This window comes from Haematobia irritans, chromosome 2, assembly GCF_050003625.1.
Source record: "Haematobia irritans isolate KBUSLIRL chromosome 2, ASM5000362v1, whole genome shotgun sequence".
In the NCBI taxonomy this organism is placed as follows: domain Eukaryota; kingdom Metazoa; phylum Arthropoda; class Insecta; order Diptera; family Muscidae; genus Haematobia; species Haematobia irritans.
Genome location: NC_134398.1, coordinates 40,063,293 through 40,084,881, shown reverse-complemented (window position 1 = coordinate 40,084,881; position 21,589 = coordinate 40,063,293). Strand labels below are relative to the sequence as shown.

General features: G+C 31.3%; 1 protein-coding gene across 2 annotated transcripts in view; it reads right to left on the bottom strand.

The window, feature by feature from the left end:
- The window catches only part of DIP-kappa (Dpr-interacting protein kappa), a 386,526-nt gene that overhangs the window by 75,930 nt on the left and 289,007 nt on the right, over positions 1-21,589 (bottom strand). For both annotated transcript variants that reach the window (XM_075293821.1, XM_075293822.1), the window contains exons 6-8: positions 20,044-20,199; positions 19,791-19,919; positions 7,950-8,087 (exon numbers count right to left, since the gene is read on the bottom strand). In XM_075293821.1, coding sequence (XP_075149936.1) covers positions 7,950-8,087; positions 19,791-19,919; positions 20,044-20,199 — 423 coding nt within the window. The remainder of the gene's footprint in view (positions 1-7,949; positions 8,088-19,790; positions 19,920-20,043; positions 20,200-21,589) is intronic.

Below are 21,589 nucleotides of genomic sequence, written 5' to 3'. Positions count from 1 at the left end.
TGTGTTAAAATTTTTTACTATTTTTGCTTTTTCCGATTCATTGGATAATATAGTGCTTAATTTTCAGATATGTTGAGGAAAAGGATACCTTTCCTTGACAAACCACACTTAAAATTCACAAGCAATATAGAAGATTGTCCAACTACTTGAATACAGAACATTATTAAAAATTTGGAGGAAAGGGTACACCCCCTCCCGCCGTATTTGTACCTATAAACGAAAAATCAAGTAGTCCGATTTGTTTAAAAGAATTCAAATCTTTTCGAATTTGTTTTCAGCACGAAGGATATAGTTGACTAAGTTGACGCAAAATGTTCCTCCAAATACGCTTCGGAAGGCGCAGCGAAGCGGGCTGGGTTACGCTATAATATATAAAAACAAGTAAGCAAAATCTAAAGTCGGGCGGGGCCGACTATATTATACCCTGCACCACTTTGTAGATCTAAATATCACATCCGTCAAATGTGTTGGGGGCTAAATATAAAGGTTTGTCCCAAATACATACATTTAAATATCACTCGGTCTGGACAGAATTTGATAGACTTCTACAAAATCTATAGACTCAAAATTTAAGTCGGCTAATGCACTAGGGTGGAACACCATGTTAGTAAAAATAAAATATGGGAAACATTTAAATCTGAAACAATTTTAAAGAAACTTCGCAAAAGTTTATTTATAATTTATCGCTCGATATAAAGGGTGATTCTTTTGAGGTTAGGATTTTCATGCATTAGTATTTGACAGATCACGTGGGATTTCAGACATGGTGTCAAAGAGAAAGATGCTCAGTATGCTTTGACATTTCATCATGAATAGACTTACGATCTGCCACAACGTCGAATTTTCAGTGAATGGGCCCTAGAAAAGTTGGCAGAAAATCCGCTTTTTATCGACAAATTTTGTTCAGCGATGAGGCTCATTTCTGGTTGAATGGCTACGTAAATAAGCAAAATTGCCGCATTTGGAGTGAAGAGCAACCAGAAGCCGTTCAAGAACTGCCCATGCATCCCGAAAAATGCACTGTTTGGTGTGGTTTGTACGCTGGTGGAATCATTGGACCGTATTTTTTCAAAGATGCTGTTGGACGCAACGTTACGGTGAATGGCGATCGCTATCGTTCGATGCTAACAAACTTTTTGTTGCCAAAAATGGAAGAACTGAACTTGGTTGACATGTGGTTTCAACAAGATGGCGCTACATGCCACACAGCTCGCGATTCTATGGCCATTTTGAGGGAAAACTTCGGAGAACAATTCATCTCAAGAAATGGACCGGTAAGTTGGCCACCAAGATCATGCGATTTGACGCCTTTAGACTATTTTTTGTGGGGCTACGTCAAGTCTAAAGTCTACAGAAATAAGCCAGCAACTATTCCAGCTTTGGAAGACAACATTTCCGAAGAAATTCGGGCTATTCCGGCCGAAATGCTCGAAAAAGTTGCCCAAAATTGGACTTTCCGAATGGACCACCTAAGACGCAGCGGCGGTCAACATTTAAATGAAATTATCTTCAAAAAGTAAATGTCATGGACCAATCTAACGTTTCAAATAAAGAACCGATGAGATTTTGCAAATTTTATGCGTTTTTTTTTTTTAAAAAGTTATCAAGCTCTTAACAAATCACCCTTTATATGTATTAGAAATTTAGGAAAATTAGAGTCATTTTTATAACTTTTCGACTAAGCAGTGGCGATTTTACAAGGAAAATGTTGGTATTTTGACCATTTTTGTCGAAATCAGAAAAACATATATATGAGAGCTATATCTAAATCTGAACCGATTTCAACCACATTTGGCACGCATAGCAACAATGCTAATTCTACACCCTGTGCAAAATTTCAACTAAATCGGAGTTAAAAATTGGCCTCTGTGGTCATATGAGTGTAAATCGGGCGAAAGCTATATATGGGAGCTATATCTAAATCTGAACCGACTTCAACCAAATTTTACACGCATAGCAACAATACTAATTCTACACCCTGTGCAAAATTTCCACAAAATCAGAGTTAAAAATTGGCCTCTGTGGTCATATGAGTGTAAATCGGGCGAAAGCTATATATTGGAGCTATATCTAAATCTGAACCGATTTCAACCAAATTTGGCAAGCATAGCTACAATGCTAATTCTACTCCCTGTGCAAAATTTCAACTCAATCGGAGCAAAAAATTGGCCTCTGTGGTCATATGAGTGTAAATCGGCCGAAAGCTATATATTGGAGCTATATCTAAATCTGAACCGATTTCAACCAAATTTGGAACGCATAGCAACAATGATAATTCTACTCCCTGTGCAAAATGTCAACTAAATCGGAGCAAAAAATTGGCCTCTGTGGTCATATGAATGTAAATCGGGCGAAAACTATATATGGGAGCAATATCTAAATCTGAACCGATTTTAACCAAATTTGGCACGCATAGCTACAATGCTAATTCTACTCGCTGTGTAAAATTTCAACCAAATTGGGGTAAAACTCTGGCTTCTGGGACAGTATTAGTCCATATCGGGCGAAAGATATATATGGGAGCAATATCCAAATCTGAACCGATTTTAACCAAATTTGGCACGCATAGCTACAATGCTAATTCTACTCGCTGTGTAAAATTTCAACCAAATTGGGGTAAAACTCTGGCTTCTGGGACAGTATTAGTCCATATCGGGCGAAAGATATATATGGGAGCTATATCTAAATCTCAACCGATTTCAATAAAATTTGGCACACTTGACTATAGTACTAATTGTTCTTCCTGTGCAAAATTTTAAGCAAATTAGGGTAAAACTCTGGCTTCTGGGGCCATATAAGTTCATACCGCTTTTCCGTTTAAACTTTTAATGAATTTTCTTTGATACAAACCCAACGGAACCCGAGACCTTTGCAACGAATTCAAAACCGTGGAAATCGATTCGTGCGTTCTGGAGTTATTGTGTCAGGAAGGAATGCCTGACTTATTATACCCTCCACCATAGGATGGAGATACCCCCCATTAACTTTGTCATTCCGTTTATAACACATCGAAATATTGTTCTAAGACCCCATAAAGTATATATATTCTGGGTCGTGGTGAAATTCTGAGTCGATCTGAGCATGTCCGTCCGTCTGTTGAAATCACGCTAACTTCCGAACGAAACAAGCTTTCGACTTGACACTTGGCACAAGTAGTTGTTATTGATGTAGGTCAGATTGTATTGCAAATGGGCCATATCGGTCCACTCTTACATATAGCCCCCATATTAACGGACCCCCAAATTTAGCTTGCAAATCCTCTAAGAGAAGCAAATTTCATCCGATCCGGTTGAAATTTGGTATGTGGTGTAAGTATATGATCTCTAACAACCATGCAAAAATTGGTCCACATCGGTCCATAATTATATATAGCCCCCATATAAAACGATCCCCAGATTTGACCTCCGGTGCCTTTTGGAGAAGCAAAATTCATCCGATCTGGTTGAAATTTGGTACGTGGTAGTATATGATATTTAACAACTATGCCAAAAAGTGGTCCATATCAGTCCATAATCATATATAGCCCCCATATAAACCAATCACGAGATTTGGTTTTGGAGCCTCTTGGAGGAGCAAATTTCATTCGAGTCTGTTGAAATTTGGTACATTGTGCTAGTATATGGCCATGTCTAACTAGGTCCATATCGGTCTATAGTTATATATAGCCCTCAGATAAATCGATCCCCAATCACACAAAAATTGGTCCATATCAAGTTTATAATTTTATATAGCCCCCATATAAGCGACCCCCATATTTCAATTCTGGCTCTCTACGTACCGTGCGAAAGTCCATATCGATTCGTAATTATTTGTAGACTTACCTATACATACCTTTTTTGTCGAAGATAGACCACGTATGGACAAACTCACAATTTAGAAAACGATGTTAAGAAGTTTTAAGATACCACAATCCAAGTAATTCGATTGTGGATGACAGTCTTTCGTAGAAGTTTCTACGCAATCCATGGTGGAGGGTACATAAGATTCGGCCTGGCCGAACTTACGGCTGTATATACTTGTTATATATTAAAAGATTTTATCAAAATTTCAGTTCTATAGGAAATTTTATCAATTTTGTCAACTTTGGTCGCACTTTCATTTCTGTAAGAAATTTTATTAAAATTTAATTTCTATAGAAAATATTGTCAAAATTTAATTTCTAAAGGAAATTTTGCCAAAATTTCATGTTTATTCGAAATTTTGTCAAAATTTCATGTTTATTCGAAATTTTGTCAAAATTTCATTTTTATTCGAAATTTTGTCAAAATTTCATTTTTATTCGAAATTTTGTCAAAATTTCATTTTTATTCGAAATTTTTTCAAAATTTCATTTTTATTCGAAATTTTGTCAAAATTTCATTTCTATAGGAAATTTTGTCAAAATTTAATTTCTATAGGAAATTTTGTCAAAATTTAATTTCTATAGGAAATTTTGTCAAAATTTAATTTCTATAGGAAATTTTGTCAAAATTTAATTTCTATAGGAAATTTTGTCAAAATTTCATTTCTATAGGAAATTTTGTCAAAATTTCATTTCTATAGGAAATTTTGTCAAAATTTAATTTCTATAGGAAATTTTGTCAACATTTCATTTCTATAGGAAATTTTGTCAAAATTTCATTTCTATATTTTTTTTATTCGAAATTTTGTCAAAATTTCATTTTTATTCGAAATTTTGTCAAAATTTCATTTTTATTCGAAATTTTGTCAAAATTTCATTTCTATAGGAAATTTTGTCAAAATTTCATTTCTATAGGAAATTTTGTCAAAATTTCATTTCTATAGGAAACTTTGTCAAAATTTCATTTCTATAGGAAATTTTGTCAAACTATAGTAAATGTTGTCAAAATTTCATTTCAATAGAAAATTTTGCCATAATTTCATTTCTATAGGAAATTTTGTCAAAATGTCATTTCTATAGGAAATTTTGTAAATTTTTCATTTTTAAAGAAACTTTGGTCGCAATTTCATTTTTATAGGGAATTTTATCAAAATTTAATTTCTATAGAAAATATTGTCAAAATTTCATTTCTATAGGAAATTTTGTAATTTTTTCATTTTTAAAGAAACTTTGATTGCAATTTCATTTTTATAGGAAATTTTATCAAAATTTAATTTTTATAGAAAATATTGTCAAAATTTCATTTTTATTCCAAATTTTGTCAAAATTTCATTTTTATTCCAAATTTTGCCAACATTTCATTTCTATAGAAAATTTTGCAAATTTTTCATTTTTAAAGAAACTTTGGTCGCAATTTTCTTTTTATAGGGAATTTTATCAAAATTTAATTTCTATAGAAAATATTGTCAAAATTTCATTTCTAAAGGAAATTTTATCAAAATTTCATTTCTAAAGGAAATTTTATCAAAATTTCATTTCTATAGGAAATTTTGTCAAAATTTCATTTCTGTAGGAAATTTTGTCATAATTTCATTTCTGCAGGAAAATTTGTAAAAATTACATTTCTATGGAAAAATCTTGCCAAATTTTCTTTCTATAGAAAATTTGTTTCTATTAGAAATTTTGTCAAAATTTAATTTCTATAGAAAATTTTGTCAAAACTGTATTACTATGAAATTTTGTCATCATTTCATTTTTATAGGAAATTTCTATAGGAAATTTTGTCAAAATTTCATTTCTTTAGAAAATTTTTTTCTATAAGAAATTTTGTCAAAATTTCATTTCAAAATTTAATTTCAATAAGAATGTTTGTCAAAATTTCATTTCTGTAGGTTAGGTTAGGTTGGGTATAGTGGCAACCCGAGATTTCAGGCTCACTTAGACTATTCAGTCCATTGTGATACCACAGTGGTGAACTTCTCTCTTATAACTGAGAGCTGTCCGATTCTATGTAAAGCTCAATGATAAGGGAGGGACCTTCTTTTTATAGCCGAGTTCGAACGGCATGCCACATTGCAGTGAAACCACTAAGAGAAGCTTTGCAAAACTCAGAAATATCACCAGCATTACTGAGGTGGAATAATCCACCGCTGAAAAACTTTTTGGTGTTAGGTCGAAGCAGGAATCGAACCCACGACCTTGAGTATGCAAGGCGGGCATGCTAACCATTGCAACACGGTGGCTCATTTCTGTAAGAAAATTTGTAAAAATTTCATTTCTGTAGAAAATCTTGCCAAATTTTATTTCTATTGAAATTTTGTTTCTATAAGAAATTTTGTCGAAATTTCATTTTAATAAGAAGTTTTGTCAAAATTTGATTTCAATAAGAAATTTTTTCAAAATTTCATTTCTATAGGAAATACCGATCGACTCAGAATCACCTTTAGAGTCCATGTAGCCCTTGGTGTTCGGTCGACTGACCACGTATTTATTGTTCGCAGAATTCCTGTCGCAATTATCAACCGATTTTGATGAAATTTGGTACAAGGTGTTCTTATGCAACAAGTCTATGGGCAATTTTGTTTAAATTTTATTTCTGTAGGAAAATTTATACAAATTTTATAAAAATTTTATTTTGTCAAAATTTTATTTCTATAGAACATTTTGTCAAAATTTTGTTTCTATAGAAAATTTGATGTACATTTTATTTCTATAAAAAATTTAGTCAAATTTTATTTTTATAGAAAATTTTGTCAAAATTTTATTTCTATAGAAAATTTTGTCAAAATTTTATTTCTATAGAAAATTTTATTTCTATAGAAAATTTTATTTCTATAGCAAATTTTGACAAAATTTTATTTCTATAGAAAATTTTGTCAAAATTTTATTTCTATAGAAAATTTTGTCAAAATTTTATTTCTATAGGAAATTTTGTCAAAATTTTATTTCTATAGGAAATTTTGTCAAAATTTTATTTCTATAGAACATTTTGTCAAAATTTTATTTCTATAGAAAATTTTGTCTAAATTTTATTTCTATAGAAAATGTTGTCAAAACTTTATTTCTATAGAAAATGTTGTCAACATTTTATTTCTATAGAAAATGTTGTCAAAACTTTATTTCTATAGGAAATTTTGTCAAAATTTTATTTCTATAGGAAATTTTGTCAAAATTTTATTTCTATAGAACATTTTGTCAAAATTTTATTTCTATAGTAAATTTTGTCAAAATTTTATTTCTATAGTAAATTTTGTTAAAATTTTATTTCTATAGAAAATTTTGTCAAAATTTTATTTCTGTAGAAAATTTTGTCAAAATTTTATTTCAATAGAAAATTTTGTCAAAATTTTATTTCTATAGAAAATTTTGTAAAAATTTTATTTCTATAGAAAATTTGTTTAAATTATATTTCTTTAGTAAATTTTGTTCAAACTTTATTTCTATAGAAAATTTAGTCAAAATTTTATTTCAAAAAAAATTTGATCATAATATTATTTCTCTAGAAAATTTGGTCAACATTTTTTTTATATCGAACATTAAAGTACTATTTTAGTCAAAATATTATTTCCATAGACAAATTAGTCATCATTTTTTTCTATAGAAAATTTGGTCAACATTTTATTTCTATCAAAAATGCGGTCAATATTTTTTTTTCTATAGAAAATTTTGTCAAAAATTTATTCCTATAGAAAATTTGGCTAAAATTTAATTTCTGTAGAAAGTACCTCTTAATTGAAAAGAATGTGTTGCAAAAACTTACCAAAACATATAGACTTCTACCAATCTACCAAACAATAAAAAATCGACCATTTTTTATATATTATTCTACCAACTGTGACAACCATGGTCGTGTATGCTCCATTGGAGAGTGTGTCAACGGTGATCACAAAAAATAAAAAAATTATATTCTTCCTAATAAACTCTTTTTCCAAATATCCATTGTTTAAATTTCTTGGCTAATCTCTGGCCAACTATGTAAATCCTCTATCTGCATTTTTTAGTACATTGTCATTACCGTAAAATGTATGCTTTAAATACATTCTTTAAGTTCTTTATATATATTATCCTAAAATAAGCCTTGATCGATTTATAAAATATTCACACTTACCTGATATAATCATATCTCCTCTTTCGGTAGTCCAATAATTGATCGAAGCCGGATATGCTTCGGTATGACATTCAAGTGTTACATCTTGTCCAATGTAGGCTCCTTCCAATTGATTTGGTATTGAAAGCATAGGAGGAACTGAAAATACACACAGAGATGCAAACCAAAAAATAATCAGGTTAACCAAACAATTAATACTTGTAGCAAAATTCAATTCAATTCAAGCAATTGCAAAAGTGTAATAAAAGTGCAAAACCAAAATGACTTTTAATTGAAATTTTCTGTTTTCGTCATTTCATTTCAATTTTATTATTTCCGTTTCCTAAAGCTTTAGCATATGAATGCATACCCAGTTGGTGGTGTGCAATGGTTCGAACGTCTTTTGAACTCGAACCATTAGAACAATTAATAGTTTTTGTTGGTTTTTGTTTCTTTTACGTTACCATTGACCACAATTTATTTCTGGTATTTTTTTTTTTGTATATAAATAAATTTGTTCGAAATACTTAATTCCATTAGTGTTGCATGGAATGAATAGTTTGCAATACCCCGAATAGAAGGAAGAGTACAAAACTAAAACCAAATCAATTGTCCTGTCAGTAACAGATTCAATATGGCATAGCTTCGATTGGGGAATGGAAGTTACCAACAATCAACTCATTGATAACAGTTTTGTTTACAATAAATACAGAGAAATAAATTGAGAAATGTTCGTGTTTTTTCCAAACCAGAATTTTTTGGGCAGTTAAGATAATTAAGTGAGAAACCAGAGGAATGTTTAAGACAAAACGAAAGAAATATGTAATGAATTAAACATCCTCAAGATATAAATTTAAACGTCCGAAAACTTCAAAAAAACAAATTTAAAGGAACCCTGTTTTGAAGTTTTTTTTTTTCAATATTTTATTTCTAAAGAAAATTTTCTCAAAATTTTATTTCTATAGAAAATTTCGTCATAATATTACTTCTATAGAAAAATTGGTCCACACTTTATTTCTACAAAAAATTTTGTAAAAATTTTGTTTTATTTCTATAGAAAATTTGGTCAACACTTTATTTCTATCGAAATTCACAAAACAAATTTAAAGGAACCCTGTTTTGGTTTTTTTTTCAAAATTTTACTTCTATAGAAAATTTTCTCTAAATTTAATTTCTATAGAAAATTTTGTCAAAATTTTATTTCGATAAAAATTTTTGTCAAAAGTTTATTTCAATAGAAAATTATCACAAAATTTGATGTCTACAGAAAATTTGGTCAAAATTTTGTCTTACTTTTCTGTCTATAGGACATTTTCTCAAAATTTTATGTTTATGTTGAAAATGTTATTTCTATAGAAAATTTGTTTTAAATTTTATTTCTATCAGGGCTGTGGAGTCGGAGTCGGAGTCTGAAGATTTTGCTGGAGTCGGAGTCGGAGTCGTAAAAATTTTGCTCGACTCCGACTCCGGCTAAACCAAATTTTTTAAAACACTTCACATATTTGTAACTAAGCAAGTTTTTACGCAAATTAGTTTCCATTGCGTTATTCATTCGATCAATGTACAACATGATTGTAAATGAAAATCAACTTCCAATTACGGCTATCTTTTTATGTTTCCTAGAATGTTTGACTAGCAGATGGGCTGGATCGATCCATTTTAATGCCCATATCAATTTATTTGAAATGTTTCGAACAATCGATATTATTTTTATTTTTTTAAGGCAATATACATATGTGGAATATTGGCAGAAAATTTTTTCAAAGTTGTTTTTATAGAAAATTTTGTCAAAATGTTATTTCTATAAAAAGTTTTGTCAAAATTTTATTTCTATAGCAAATTTTGTCAAAATTTTAATTCTATAAAAATTTTATTCAAAATTTTATTACTATAGAAATATTTTTATACCCTGCTCCACACTGTGGAACAGGGTATTATAAGTTAGTGCATATGTTTGCAACACCCAGAAGGAGACGAGATAGATACATGGTGTCTTTGGCAAAAATGCTCAGGGTGGGCTCCTGAGTCGATATAGCCATGTCCGTCTGTCCGTGAACACATTTTTGTAATCAAAGTCTAGGTCGCAGTTTTAGTCCAATCGACTTCAAATTTGGTACAAGTATGTGTTTTGACTCAGAATAGATCCCTATTGATTTTGGAAGAAATCGGTTCAGATTTAGATATATCTCCCATATATATATTTCGACCGATATGGACTTACATGGCCCCAGAAGCCAGAGTTTTACCCTTATTTGCTTAAAATTTTGCACAAGAAGAACAATTAGTACTATAGTCAAGTGTGGCAAATTTTATTGAAATCGGTTCAGATTTACATATAGCTCCCATATATATCTTTCGCCCGATATGGACTAATACGGTCCCAGAAGCCAGAGTTTTACCCCACTTTGGTTGAAATTTTGCACAGGGAGTAGAATTAGCATTATAGCTATGCGTGCCAAATTTGGTTGAAATCGGTTCAGATTTAGATATAGCTCCCATATATAGCTTTCGCCCGATTTACACTCATATGACAACAGAGGCCAATTTTTTGCTCCGATTTAGTTGAAATTTTGCACAGGGAGTAGAATTAGCATTGTAGCTATGCGTGCCAAAATTGGTTGACATCGGTTCAGATTTAGATATAGCTTCCATATATATGTTTTTCTGGTTTCGACAAAAATGGTCAAAATACCAACATTTTCCTTGTTAAATTGCCACTGCTTAGTTGAAAAGTTGTAAAAATGACTCTAATTTTGCTAAACTTCTAATACATATATATCGAGCGATAAATCATAAATGAACTATTGCGAAGTTACCTTAAAATTTTAGACTTTCCTTACGTGTTAAATGTATGTATTTGGGACAAACCTTTATATATAGCCCCCAACACATTTGACGGATGTGATATGGTATCGAAAATTTAGATCTACAAAGTGGTGCAGGGTATAATATAGTCGGCCCCGCCCGACTTTAGACTTTCCTTACTTGTTTTCTATAGAAAATTTAGTCAAAATTTTATTTCTATAGAAAATTTAGTCAAAATTTTATTTCTATAGAAAATTGAGTCAAAATTTAGTTTCTATAGAATATTTTGCAAAATTTTATTTCTATAGAAAATTTTTCAAAATTTTGTTTGTTACACAAAATTTTTTTTTAAAATTTTATTTCTATTGCTAATTTTGTTTCTATAAAAATTTAAGTTAAAATTGTATTTCTATAGAAAATTTTGCCAAAATTTTATAGTAATAGATTTTTTTATTAGAAAATTTGGTCAAAATTTTATTTCTACAGAAAATTTGGTCAACATTTTATTTCTTAGGAAATTTTGTCAACATTTTATTTCTATAGAAAATTTAGTCAAAATTTAGTCAAAATTTTGTTTCTGTAGAATATTTTGCAGAATTTTATTTACTACACAAAAATTTTTCTAAAATTGTATTTTTATTGATAATTTTTTCAAAATTTTATTTCTATAAGAAAAAATTGTCAAATTTTATTTCTATAGCAAATTTTCTCAATTTTTTTTCTTACTGATGCTCACTGATACACCCTCAAAAAAAATCGCTTCTTTAACATATGTTCCAAACATATTTTGCAGGAAGCACATATATTATTGCATACTGCCGAAACATTAATATGTTTGTTTTATGTGAACATATTATATGTTTGGAAGCATTTTGAGCCAAAAATATTATATGCTTGGAAGAATTTTTCCCAAACACGATTGTGCTCATTCCCTAACATACTCGTAATTTTCACTTCCACGAAATTTTTTAGTTATTGGCACCTTTCTCTGTAATACAAATAATGTTGAAGAAATTATTCACTTTTATAAATTTTTTAAATTTTACCTTTCGCCTGCACGGAGAATCGAACCGAGGACCATACAGTTTGTAAGCCAACACACTATCCACTGGGCTACGTAGCTGTTATAGTCACCAGTAGATAATTATCGTTTTAAGTTACATTTATATAGCATAGTTTGCAGCGCCCACGAGCCCATGCAAACATAACATTATTTAACAGAAACATACATTTGTTTGCCACGTGGAGCAGTGGTTAGCATGTCTGCCTTGCATGCAAAGGGTCGTGGGTTCAATCCCTGCTCCGACCGAACATTTTTTTTTTTTTTTTTTTTTTTTTTTTTAATTTGCACATTTATATTTATACTATATTATTTTTTTTTAATGAAACATCGAAATGTGCGTTATTAAAGATTTATAGTCAGTAACAGTGCTTGATATAAACGAAATTGAATGATTTTTGGATAAAATATTATTTTTTATTGCAAAAATAACAATCTTGTAATAAAAAACTGTTTTTGTACAAAACTTTAAAATTTGGAAGGAATTCAAAAACTAACAAAAGAAGAACGTGGAGTCGAGTATAAACATACATACATAATTTTATAATATAAACATAAATTTATTTAGGAGTGAACAGTTTTTTACTAGCATTTAACACCATCGCTCTAAAATTCCTTTTATTTTTCTTTAATAATTCATTTTAAAGAAAATAAACTTTTTAAATTGTTTTAGCTGTAAAAGTCGAACTTAATGCCCGCTTTTATATTTGATGGTGTCCGTCAACTCCTCGTGGACTAGGTTAGGTTAGGTTAGGTTAAAGTGGCAGCCCGATAAAATTTCAGGCTCACTTAGACTATTCAGTCCATTGTGATACCACATTTAACTAAAAGTACCTATTACATATGGGCACTTCTAGTCTTAACCACTGAACCTTCTCTATTATTAACTTTTGTGGAACCAACCAGATTGCTCCAAAAACATTAACAAACTGCTTAAGTTAACGTTTTCCAGGTCAGCCAGTAATCTAAAGCTATATGCTCCTAAAATTCGCTTACGCCTTACACAAAAAGCAGGACACTCACACAAGAGGTGTTTAATTGATTCCTTTTCCTCCACGTCATGACAGCTTATACAATAGTCATTATACTTCGCACCTATAGTTTTTGCAAATTCGCCTATCAGGCAGCGACCCGTTATAGCAGATATTAGGAGTGCTATCTGACGCCTTGAGAACACTAGCATATCTAGTGTGCGGTTTAAGTTTAAATGGGGCCATATTTGCTTGGTGTCGTTACAACCCTTGCAATTTTCCCATCGAATATTGGCCATCATAACGTGGACTACTTTTTAATAAAGAGAAACTAAACTTTGTTTTTTTACATTTTACTGTGTAATTTTTCACTATTTCCTCCTTATTTCATTTTACCGTCCCAACTCTAAAAAGAGTATAGTGCCCTTTCGTTATTTTTATGAAGACCCCTGATTTTTTTTAACGAACCAAGAAAAAAATAATGCCAAAATGATAAACAAAACACATGTCCACACATACATAAAATGCTGCTCTCAAGGCGAAAACATAAGCTGTTTGTTTTTCAAATGTCTATTCTCTTGGTTCAGAATGTATATTCTCTTTATTCAAATTAAATAATATTTAGACTTAAACATATCAAATTTTTGGCCTTATCATAAAACAGTTTTCCGAAACAACATACAAGCGGTTTCACAGAAATTGTTCTCTTTTGACTCTTTTGCTGTGTTATATTGATATCTTTCGTCAACTCTCCCGGTTTCCATCTCTATTTCTCTCTATACTCTCTCTGTCGCTTTGAATAAAATATCACAACATATGTATGTTTAGTTGAAATTTGTAAATTTATATATGTTTGTATTCACACATATGATTTTTATGAAACATTCATGCCCCAAACATAATATATTCTAACATATTAACATAGATGTCCCAAACATTTAGTGTTAGTTTAGGAAAATTACATGTTCGCACTTAAATATATTGTGGTTTAAAATCGTGCCCGAAACACATTTTGTTTATATCGGAACATATGAAAAACATATTTTTCTAACAGTGTACTCACTGCTATAAAAATGTATTCAAAATTTTATTATTATAGAAATATTTTTTTCTATATAAAATTTAGTCAAAATTTTACTTCTATAGAAAATTTAGTCAAAATGTTGTTTATATAGAATATTTTGCAAAATTTTATTTCTATAGAAAATTTTGCAAAATTTTGTTTGCTACACAATTTTTTTTAGATTGTATTTCTATTGATAATTTTTTAAAACTTTTTTTCTATAAAAAATTTTGTCAAATTCTATTTCTACAAAAATTTTATTCAAAATTGTATTTCTATATATTTGGTCAAAATTTGATTTCTATAGAAAATGTTGCCAAAATTTTATTTCTATAGAAAATTTAGTCAAAATTTTGTTACTGTAGAAAATTTTCCAAAATTTTATTCCTATATAAAATTTTGCAAAATTTTATTTACTAGACAAAAATTTTTCCAAAATTGTATTCAGTGAGCATACAATTTTGGAAAAATTGCTGCTAAGTCGAAAGCTTGTAGAAATGACTCAAATTTTCAAATCATAAATGCATTTTTGCGAAATTGTCTATACAATCTATATATATAAAATTCAAATTATGTTTGTTTATTTGTTTGTTTGTTTGTTTGTTTATTTGTATGTTCCGGGTTGGCGCGAAAACGGCTGAACCGATTTACTTGAAACTTTCAGAGATCGTGGGGGGCACTCATGTGCTGAAAATAGGGTACCTCATTTTTTGACATATGGTCGCGGAGAGGAACCTCTCCTTTGTCCGGCTTTTTGAAAATTAGACCAAAGGTGACCGATTTGCTTGAAATTTTCATTGAAGATTGGGGTTGGTATCTAGACAAAGATCCGCTACTTTTTATTTTGATATTTGGCGGCGGAGGGGGGCCTCCCCTTTGTTCGACTTTTTTAAAGTACAGTGAAAAAACTAAAATTCTCTAAATTATCTGAGATTTACAGAAAACATGTGGTGAGGTTATGGAATTAATATGGGGTACCTGATGATTTCATATGTGGATGGGGAGGGGGACCTCCCCCTTGCCCTACTTTTTGAAACTTGGAACAAAATTATGCGATTTGCTTGAAATTTTCATTGAATGTTGGGGTTGGCATCTAGACAAAAATCCGCCACATTATTTTTCGGTATTTGGTCGGGGAGGGGGACCTCCCCTTTACCGATTTTTTTTTGAAAGTACAAACAAAACTAAACTCCCCCGACTGAAATTTTACGGAAAAAACGGGTTATGAAATTTATATCAGGTTCCTGATTTTTTAATAAAAATAAAAGGGCATAGGGAGACATCCGCTTCTCTTAAGTACATACAGAGAAACAATTAAACTTTACCGAGTTACTTGAGGACTGGGGAGAGGTTACGATATTAATAGTTGATACCTGATTTTGTGATATTTGGACGGAAGAGAGGCCGCCCCTTTAGACTTATAATTTGCTTGACATTTTCTGGGACGTTTACAAAAGATACGCTACATCACTTTTCGATATTTGGTCGGGGAGGAGGTCCTCCTCTAAAACTGCAAACAAAAATTAAGTTTTCTTGAAATTTACAAAAGCAGTGGGGGAAGGTTATGAACGAAGAGGCAACCTTCCTTGCCCCACACTTTAAGGAAAGTTTTAAGAATTTTCAGGGAAGGTTAGGGGTGCTATTCACTACGGTGTTTGTCGATATTGTATCGGGGAAAGTGACGTCCCTTTAAAACAATAGAGCAAAATTTAAACATCGCCGATCTACTTGAAATTTGGAGGGAACGTGAGAGGAGGTGATTAAATTTATACATGATTTTTAAATTGGTATATGATTTTTCGATATCTGGTTGGGGAAGGGGAAAATTGAAATAAACTTTGCCGATTTACATCGATAGAATTTATAGGGACCATTGAGTAGTTGTGAAATTAATATAGGGTACGTGATAGTCCGATATCAAGTCGGAGTGGTGCGAAGGTGCGAAGGTAGGGAGAGGGTGCCCTTTCGTCCGTTTTTTTTTTTCTTAAATTGAAAGTAGAGGGTTGTCCATAAATGGGAACTCGGTACATAATTTTATGATTTTTGCACAGGCTTCTGCCAGACTTCTTTTTAGTAAAGAACTTAAATTTACATGAAATTGGTAGCCAACGTAGAGGGTACATCATTTTCCAACATTTTAGCAAATGTTAATGTGGTAAAATTTCTACGTTTGCTTTTTCCGATTTATTAGATAATATAGTGCTTAATTTTCAGATTTGTTGAGGAAAAGGATACCTTTCCTTGACAAACCACACTTAAAATTCACAAGAAATATAGAACATTGTCCAACTACTTGAATACAGAACATTATTAAAAAAAATTGGTGGAAAGGGTACACCCTCTCCCGCCGTATTTGTACCTATAAACGAAAAATAAAGTAGTCCGATTTTTTTAAAAGAATTCAAATCTTTTCGAATTTTTTTCAGCACGAAGGATATAGTTGACTAAGTTAACGCAAAATGTTCCTCCAAATACGCTTCGGAAGGCGCAGCGAAGCGGGCCGGGTTACGCTAGTTATAAATATTTCCAAAATATTGCCCGAGTTTTGTAGAAGTCTGATTTGAGATTTTATCAAAATGTAGATCTAAATACAAAGTTGTGCCGAGTATATTATAATCGGCCCGCCCGACTTTAGACTTCCCTTGCATTTTTATTTTTCGTTAAAATTGTGTTACGTCCCATAACGTTAGATTTAAATTTTAAGTACATAGATTTTGTAGAAGTATATACAATTTTGTCTTCAGATTCAAATTCATGCATATGGAAATATAAACCTTTATATAGCTCGCAACAAATTTAAAGGATTTGAAATAGTATCAATAATTTTGGTCCACAAATACATATACTGTAGGTATATTCTCATATTATGATGGGTATTTATATCATTATTTTATTTTTTAAACATTGCCATTAATTCGAAATATAGAATTCAATTGGCGTCTAATGTGAAATTAAGATCTTTTTTGGCACACATAAATAAACACGATACTTTATATCGTCCACTTACGGTACCCCCACAATAGAACTACAAATTAGTGGTATTAAAATGAGATTTAGTTATATTACCCGGAGTCGACTCCGGAGTCGGAGTCGGAGTCGAGCTGATGAAATATGCTGGAGTCGGAGTCGAGCAAAATTGGCTCGACTCCACAGCCCTGATTTCTATAGGAAGTTTTCGCAAAATTTTATTCTATAGAAAATTTTGTTAAACTTGTTGTATTCTCAAAATTTTATTTCTATAGAAAATTTTGTCAAAATTTTATTTCTATAGAAAATTTTATTAGAATTTTATTTCTATTGAAAATTTTGTCAAATTTTTATTTCTATAGAAAATTTTATTAGAATTTTGTTTCTATAGAAAAATTTGTCAAAAGTTTATTTCTATAGAAAATTTGGTCGACACTTTATTTATATAGAAAATTTGCTCAAAATTTTATTTCTATAGAAAATTTTGTCAAAAAAATATATGAATGTTCTTGAGCGTCTTTAAAGGAGACCATTTCACGAAGAAGAAATTGGATAAATTATCCTGGGGAATCTCAATGGATCTTTAGTGGTCTAAGTGGACGGCCACTAGAACCAATCTTAACCGAACCTAATCATGTACTGCGAATAAAATTCCCACTGAACACAAATTGAGGGGAGCTTTCCAGTCTGACGTCAGCGGGGTTGCTGGTTGTGACAACTGGTAGAAATGAGAATGGGGACTCCCATTGAAGCTAGGTAATGGACTGTATGGTGTTTGCTATAAGCTTATTTGTTCTCTCACGGACGAGAAGTAATAAGTGTAAATTGATTTCCAATTTTTGACCCCAAAATGAGAAAGTATATACGGCAGTAAGTTCGGCCAGGCCGAATCTTATGTACCCTCCACCATGGATTGCGTAGAAACTTCTACGAAAGACTGTCATCCACAAATTTCAACTCACATGGTTGTTAAATATGATATGCTACCACCACGTACCAAATTTCAGCCAGATCGGATGAATTTTGCTTCTCCAAAAAGCACCGGAAGTCAAATCTGGGGATCAGTTTATATGGGAGCTATATATTATTATGGACTGATAGGAACCAATTCCTGCATGGTTGTTGGATACCCTATACTAACATCACGTACCAAATTTCAACCGAATGGGAAGAATTTTGCTCTTCCAAGGAGCTCCGGAGGTCAAATCTGGGGATCGGTTTATATGGGGCCTATATATAATTATGGACCGATTTAGAACAATTTTTGCATGAGTGTATGAGGCCATATATTAACATCACGTACCAAATTTCAACTGAATCAGATGAATTTTGGTCTTCTAAGAGGCTCCGGAGGTCAAATCTGGTGATCGGTTTATATGGGGGCTATATATAATTATGGACCGATATGGACCAATTTTTGCATGGTTGTTAGAGACCATATACTAACACCATGTACCAAATTTCAGCCGGATCGGATGAAAATTGTTTTTCTTAGAGGCTCTGCAAGCCAAATCGGGGGATCGGTTTATATGGGGGCTATATATAATTATGGACCGATATGGACCAATTTTTGCGTGGTTGTTAGAGACTATATACTAACACCATGTACCAAATTTCAGCCGGATCGGATGAAAATTGTTTCCCTTAGAGGCTCCGCAAGCCAAATTGGGGGATCGGTTTATATGGGGGATATATATAATTATGGACCGATGCGGACCAATTTTTGCATGGTTGTTAGAGACCATATACTAACACCATGTACCAAATTTCAGCCTGGTCGGATGAAATTTGCTTCTCTTAGAGGCCTCGCAAGCCAAATTTGGGGATCGGTTTATATGGGGGCTATATATAATTATGGACCGATGTGAACCAATTTTTGCATGGTAGTTAGAGACCATATACCAACACCATATATCAAATTTCAGCCGGATCGGATGAAATGTGCTTCTCTTAGAGGCCTCGCAAGCCAAATTTGGGGGTCCGTTTATATGGGGGCTATACGAAAAAGTGGACCGATATGGCCCATTTGCAATACCATCTGACCTACATCAATAACAACTACTTGTGCCAAGTTTCAAGTTGATAGCTTGTTTCGTTCGGAAGTTAGCGTGATTTCAACAGACGGACGGACGGACGGACGGACATGCTCAGATCGACTCAGAATTTCACCACGATCCTATGGTGGAGGGTATAAAAAGGGTATAAGTATGGATATCGTGTGTTTTATTACGAAGAGTAGGGATCAAGTGGATGCTCACCTTGATGGATACGAAGTAAAACAGAACCAAATTCAAGCGATATTCTATCCATCAAACCTATGATTTTAATATTCGTTTGATTGACAATTCACAATAAAATGCACTCGATAACAATTCAGCTATATATAAATCAATAAAAACTCACAATAGAGAAAATTAACCAGAACTGATAATTCAAAAAATTCATTTAGTGGGAATTCATAAAAATATAAATCCTTAAATCTTATATCATAATTTAAGGACAAATTAAATTTGTCCACCCACAGTAAAGCACATCTCATTAGATGGTATTGAAATTCCTTTGGGTGAGTGTTAGGAAAGGAGACTAAAAAGCCCAATTAGCCCTCTACGGCAATGATTAGACATATATTGTTGTTTTGTTTGGTGATCTGGTGGTTGGCTCTTCAAAAGTCGACAAGTTTAGATAAAGGTCAGCGAATCTATCTCCGCATTCAGTAAGACATGAACATAGTCTCTTAATGGCATATTGCATCTATTGCCTTTTGACATATTGCCCATACAGCTAGCATCAACAGCGGCTGTACGGTTACGCGAGCTTCCTCTTTAAATGATATATGTTCATATCTGATAATACGGAAAATTGGTATATATGAATCGAATTATTGACGAATTTCTTTATAAACTGTTTACTACTTAAAAAAAAAGAAAATAATAAAACCCCAATATTTTAAATTTATTGCATAAATTTTCAGAAATTTTTCAATCCCTGATACTTACACTGTACTCTCAAGTTGACCCGTTTACTGATAGATGGGGGTACTCCATTTGATGCAACGCACAAATAAGCAGCCATATGCAGGCGACTCACTTTGGTTATGTGCAAATGTTCACCATCCACCACATTCACTGTGAAACAAGAGAAGAACAGAAGGAATGTTGGAAAATGTAAAGCAAGGCATTTACTCAATAGCAACGAATTATACGTTAACAAATTTTTTTATTGAAAATAAAATTTTTCTCTAGGTCTTACCATGTTCACCGCCAATCAACATTTCTTCTCCATCTTCGCGACGCCACATAACATAGGGTTCTGGATATCCTTTTGCCTTACATGTTAGCGTTACATTTAGTCCTTCTCTGGCTACAACATCATGGCTGGTTAAACCTTCCACAATCATTGGGGGCACTAAAATTATAAATATAAGCGAGTGCGAAAATTGTTTTAGTCAGATATAAAGAATTTATAAAAATATTTTTCTTTTCAAACTAACGGCGTTTTCGATTCGCACAAAATAGGTTGCCTTGGTGTTACACTACTTTTTCCCTCATTGTGATTTCGCCCAAATGATAGTGCCATTCCAAAGTAATGGTTAATTCATAATATTGTGAGGGTTACATGATCCAAAATCAATGACAGTGTCCTTTATATTTTGCAATCAATTTCGTGAATGTTGCACCTTTTTCCCCAATCGAAATCGCCATAAATTTCAATTAATCGACCAATATAAATTATTTACAATTAATTTTAACGTAAATGTTTTAATTATTAGTGAAGTAGGTTTATCAATTTGGTGATTGAAGCTAAAATAAAAATTCTTATGAATTTTTTACTTAAAAAATTTAGGCTGTTTATATTACTGAGTCTTTCGTCCTTATGGACTCAAAGCTGGGAAAAATTATTGTTATCACTGGGATGTACAATGTAACCATTATTGGGGATTTCCCAGCAAATTTACCTTCTTAGCATAGTAACCTGACCTACATTCTACAGAAAAATTTCTCAGCATTCATTCAGTCTGTACGCGTGTCCTCTTAAAGACATTAAAATATGAGAACACGGTTGCCACCCGCGCCAACAAAACTGTAACCGAATTGAGAGAAAATTTTACCAAAAAACTACCAAACAAAAAACGATTTTCTACTTCAATAGACAATTTTGTCAAAAATTTATTTCTATAGACAATTTTATAAAAATTTTAATTCTATAGAAAATGTTATGAAATTTTTTTTTCTATAGAAAATTTTGGCACGACTTTATTTTTATAGAAAATTTTGGCAAAATTTTATTTCTATAGAAAATTTTATCAAAATTTTTATTCTATTGACAATTTTATCAAAATTTTTATTCTATAGAAGATGTTGGTACAATTTTATTTTTATAGAAAATTTTGGCAAAATTTTATTCTATAGAAAATTTTGTCAAAAATTTATTTCGATAGAATATTTTATCAGAATTTTATTTCTATAGAAAATGTTTTAAAAATTTTAATTATATAGAAAATTTTGTCAAAATCTTGTTTCTATAGAAAAATTTGTCAATTTTTTTCTATAGAAAATTTTTGTCAAAATTTTATTTCTATAGAAAATTTTACAAAATTTGATTTCTATAGAAAATTAAATGAAAATTTTCTTTCTATAGAAAATTTTATTTTTATAGAAAATTGTGTCAAAATTTTATTTCTATAGAAAATTTTGCTAAAATCTTATTTCTATAGAAAATTTTGGCAAAATCGTATTTCTATAGAAAATTTTGGCAAAAATTTAGTTCTATGGAAAAATTTCTCCAAATATAATTC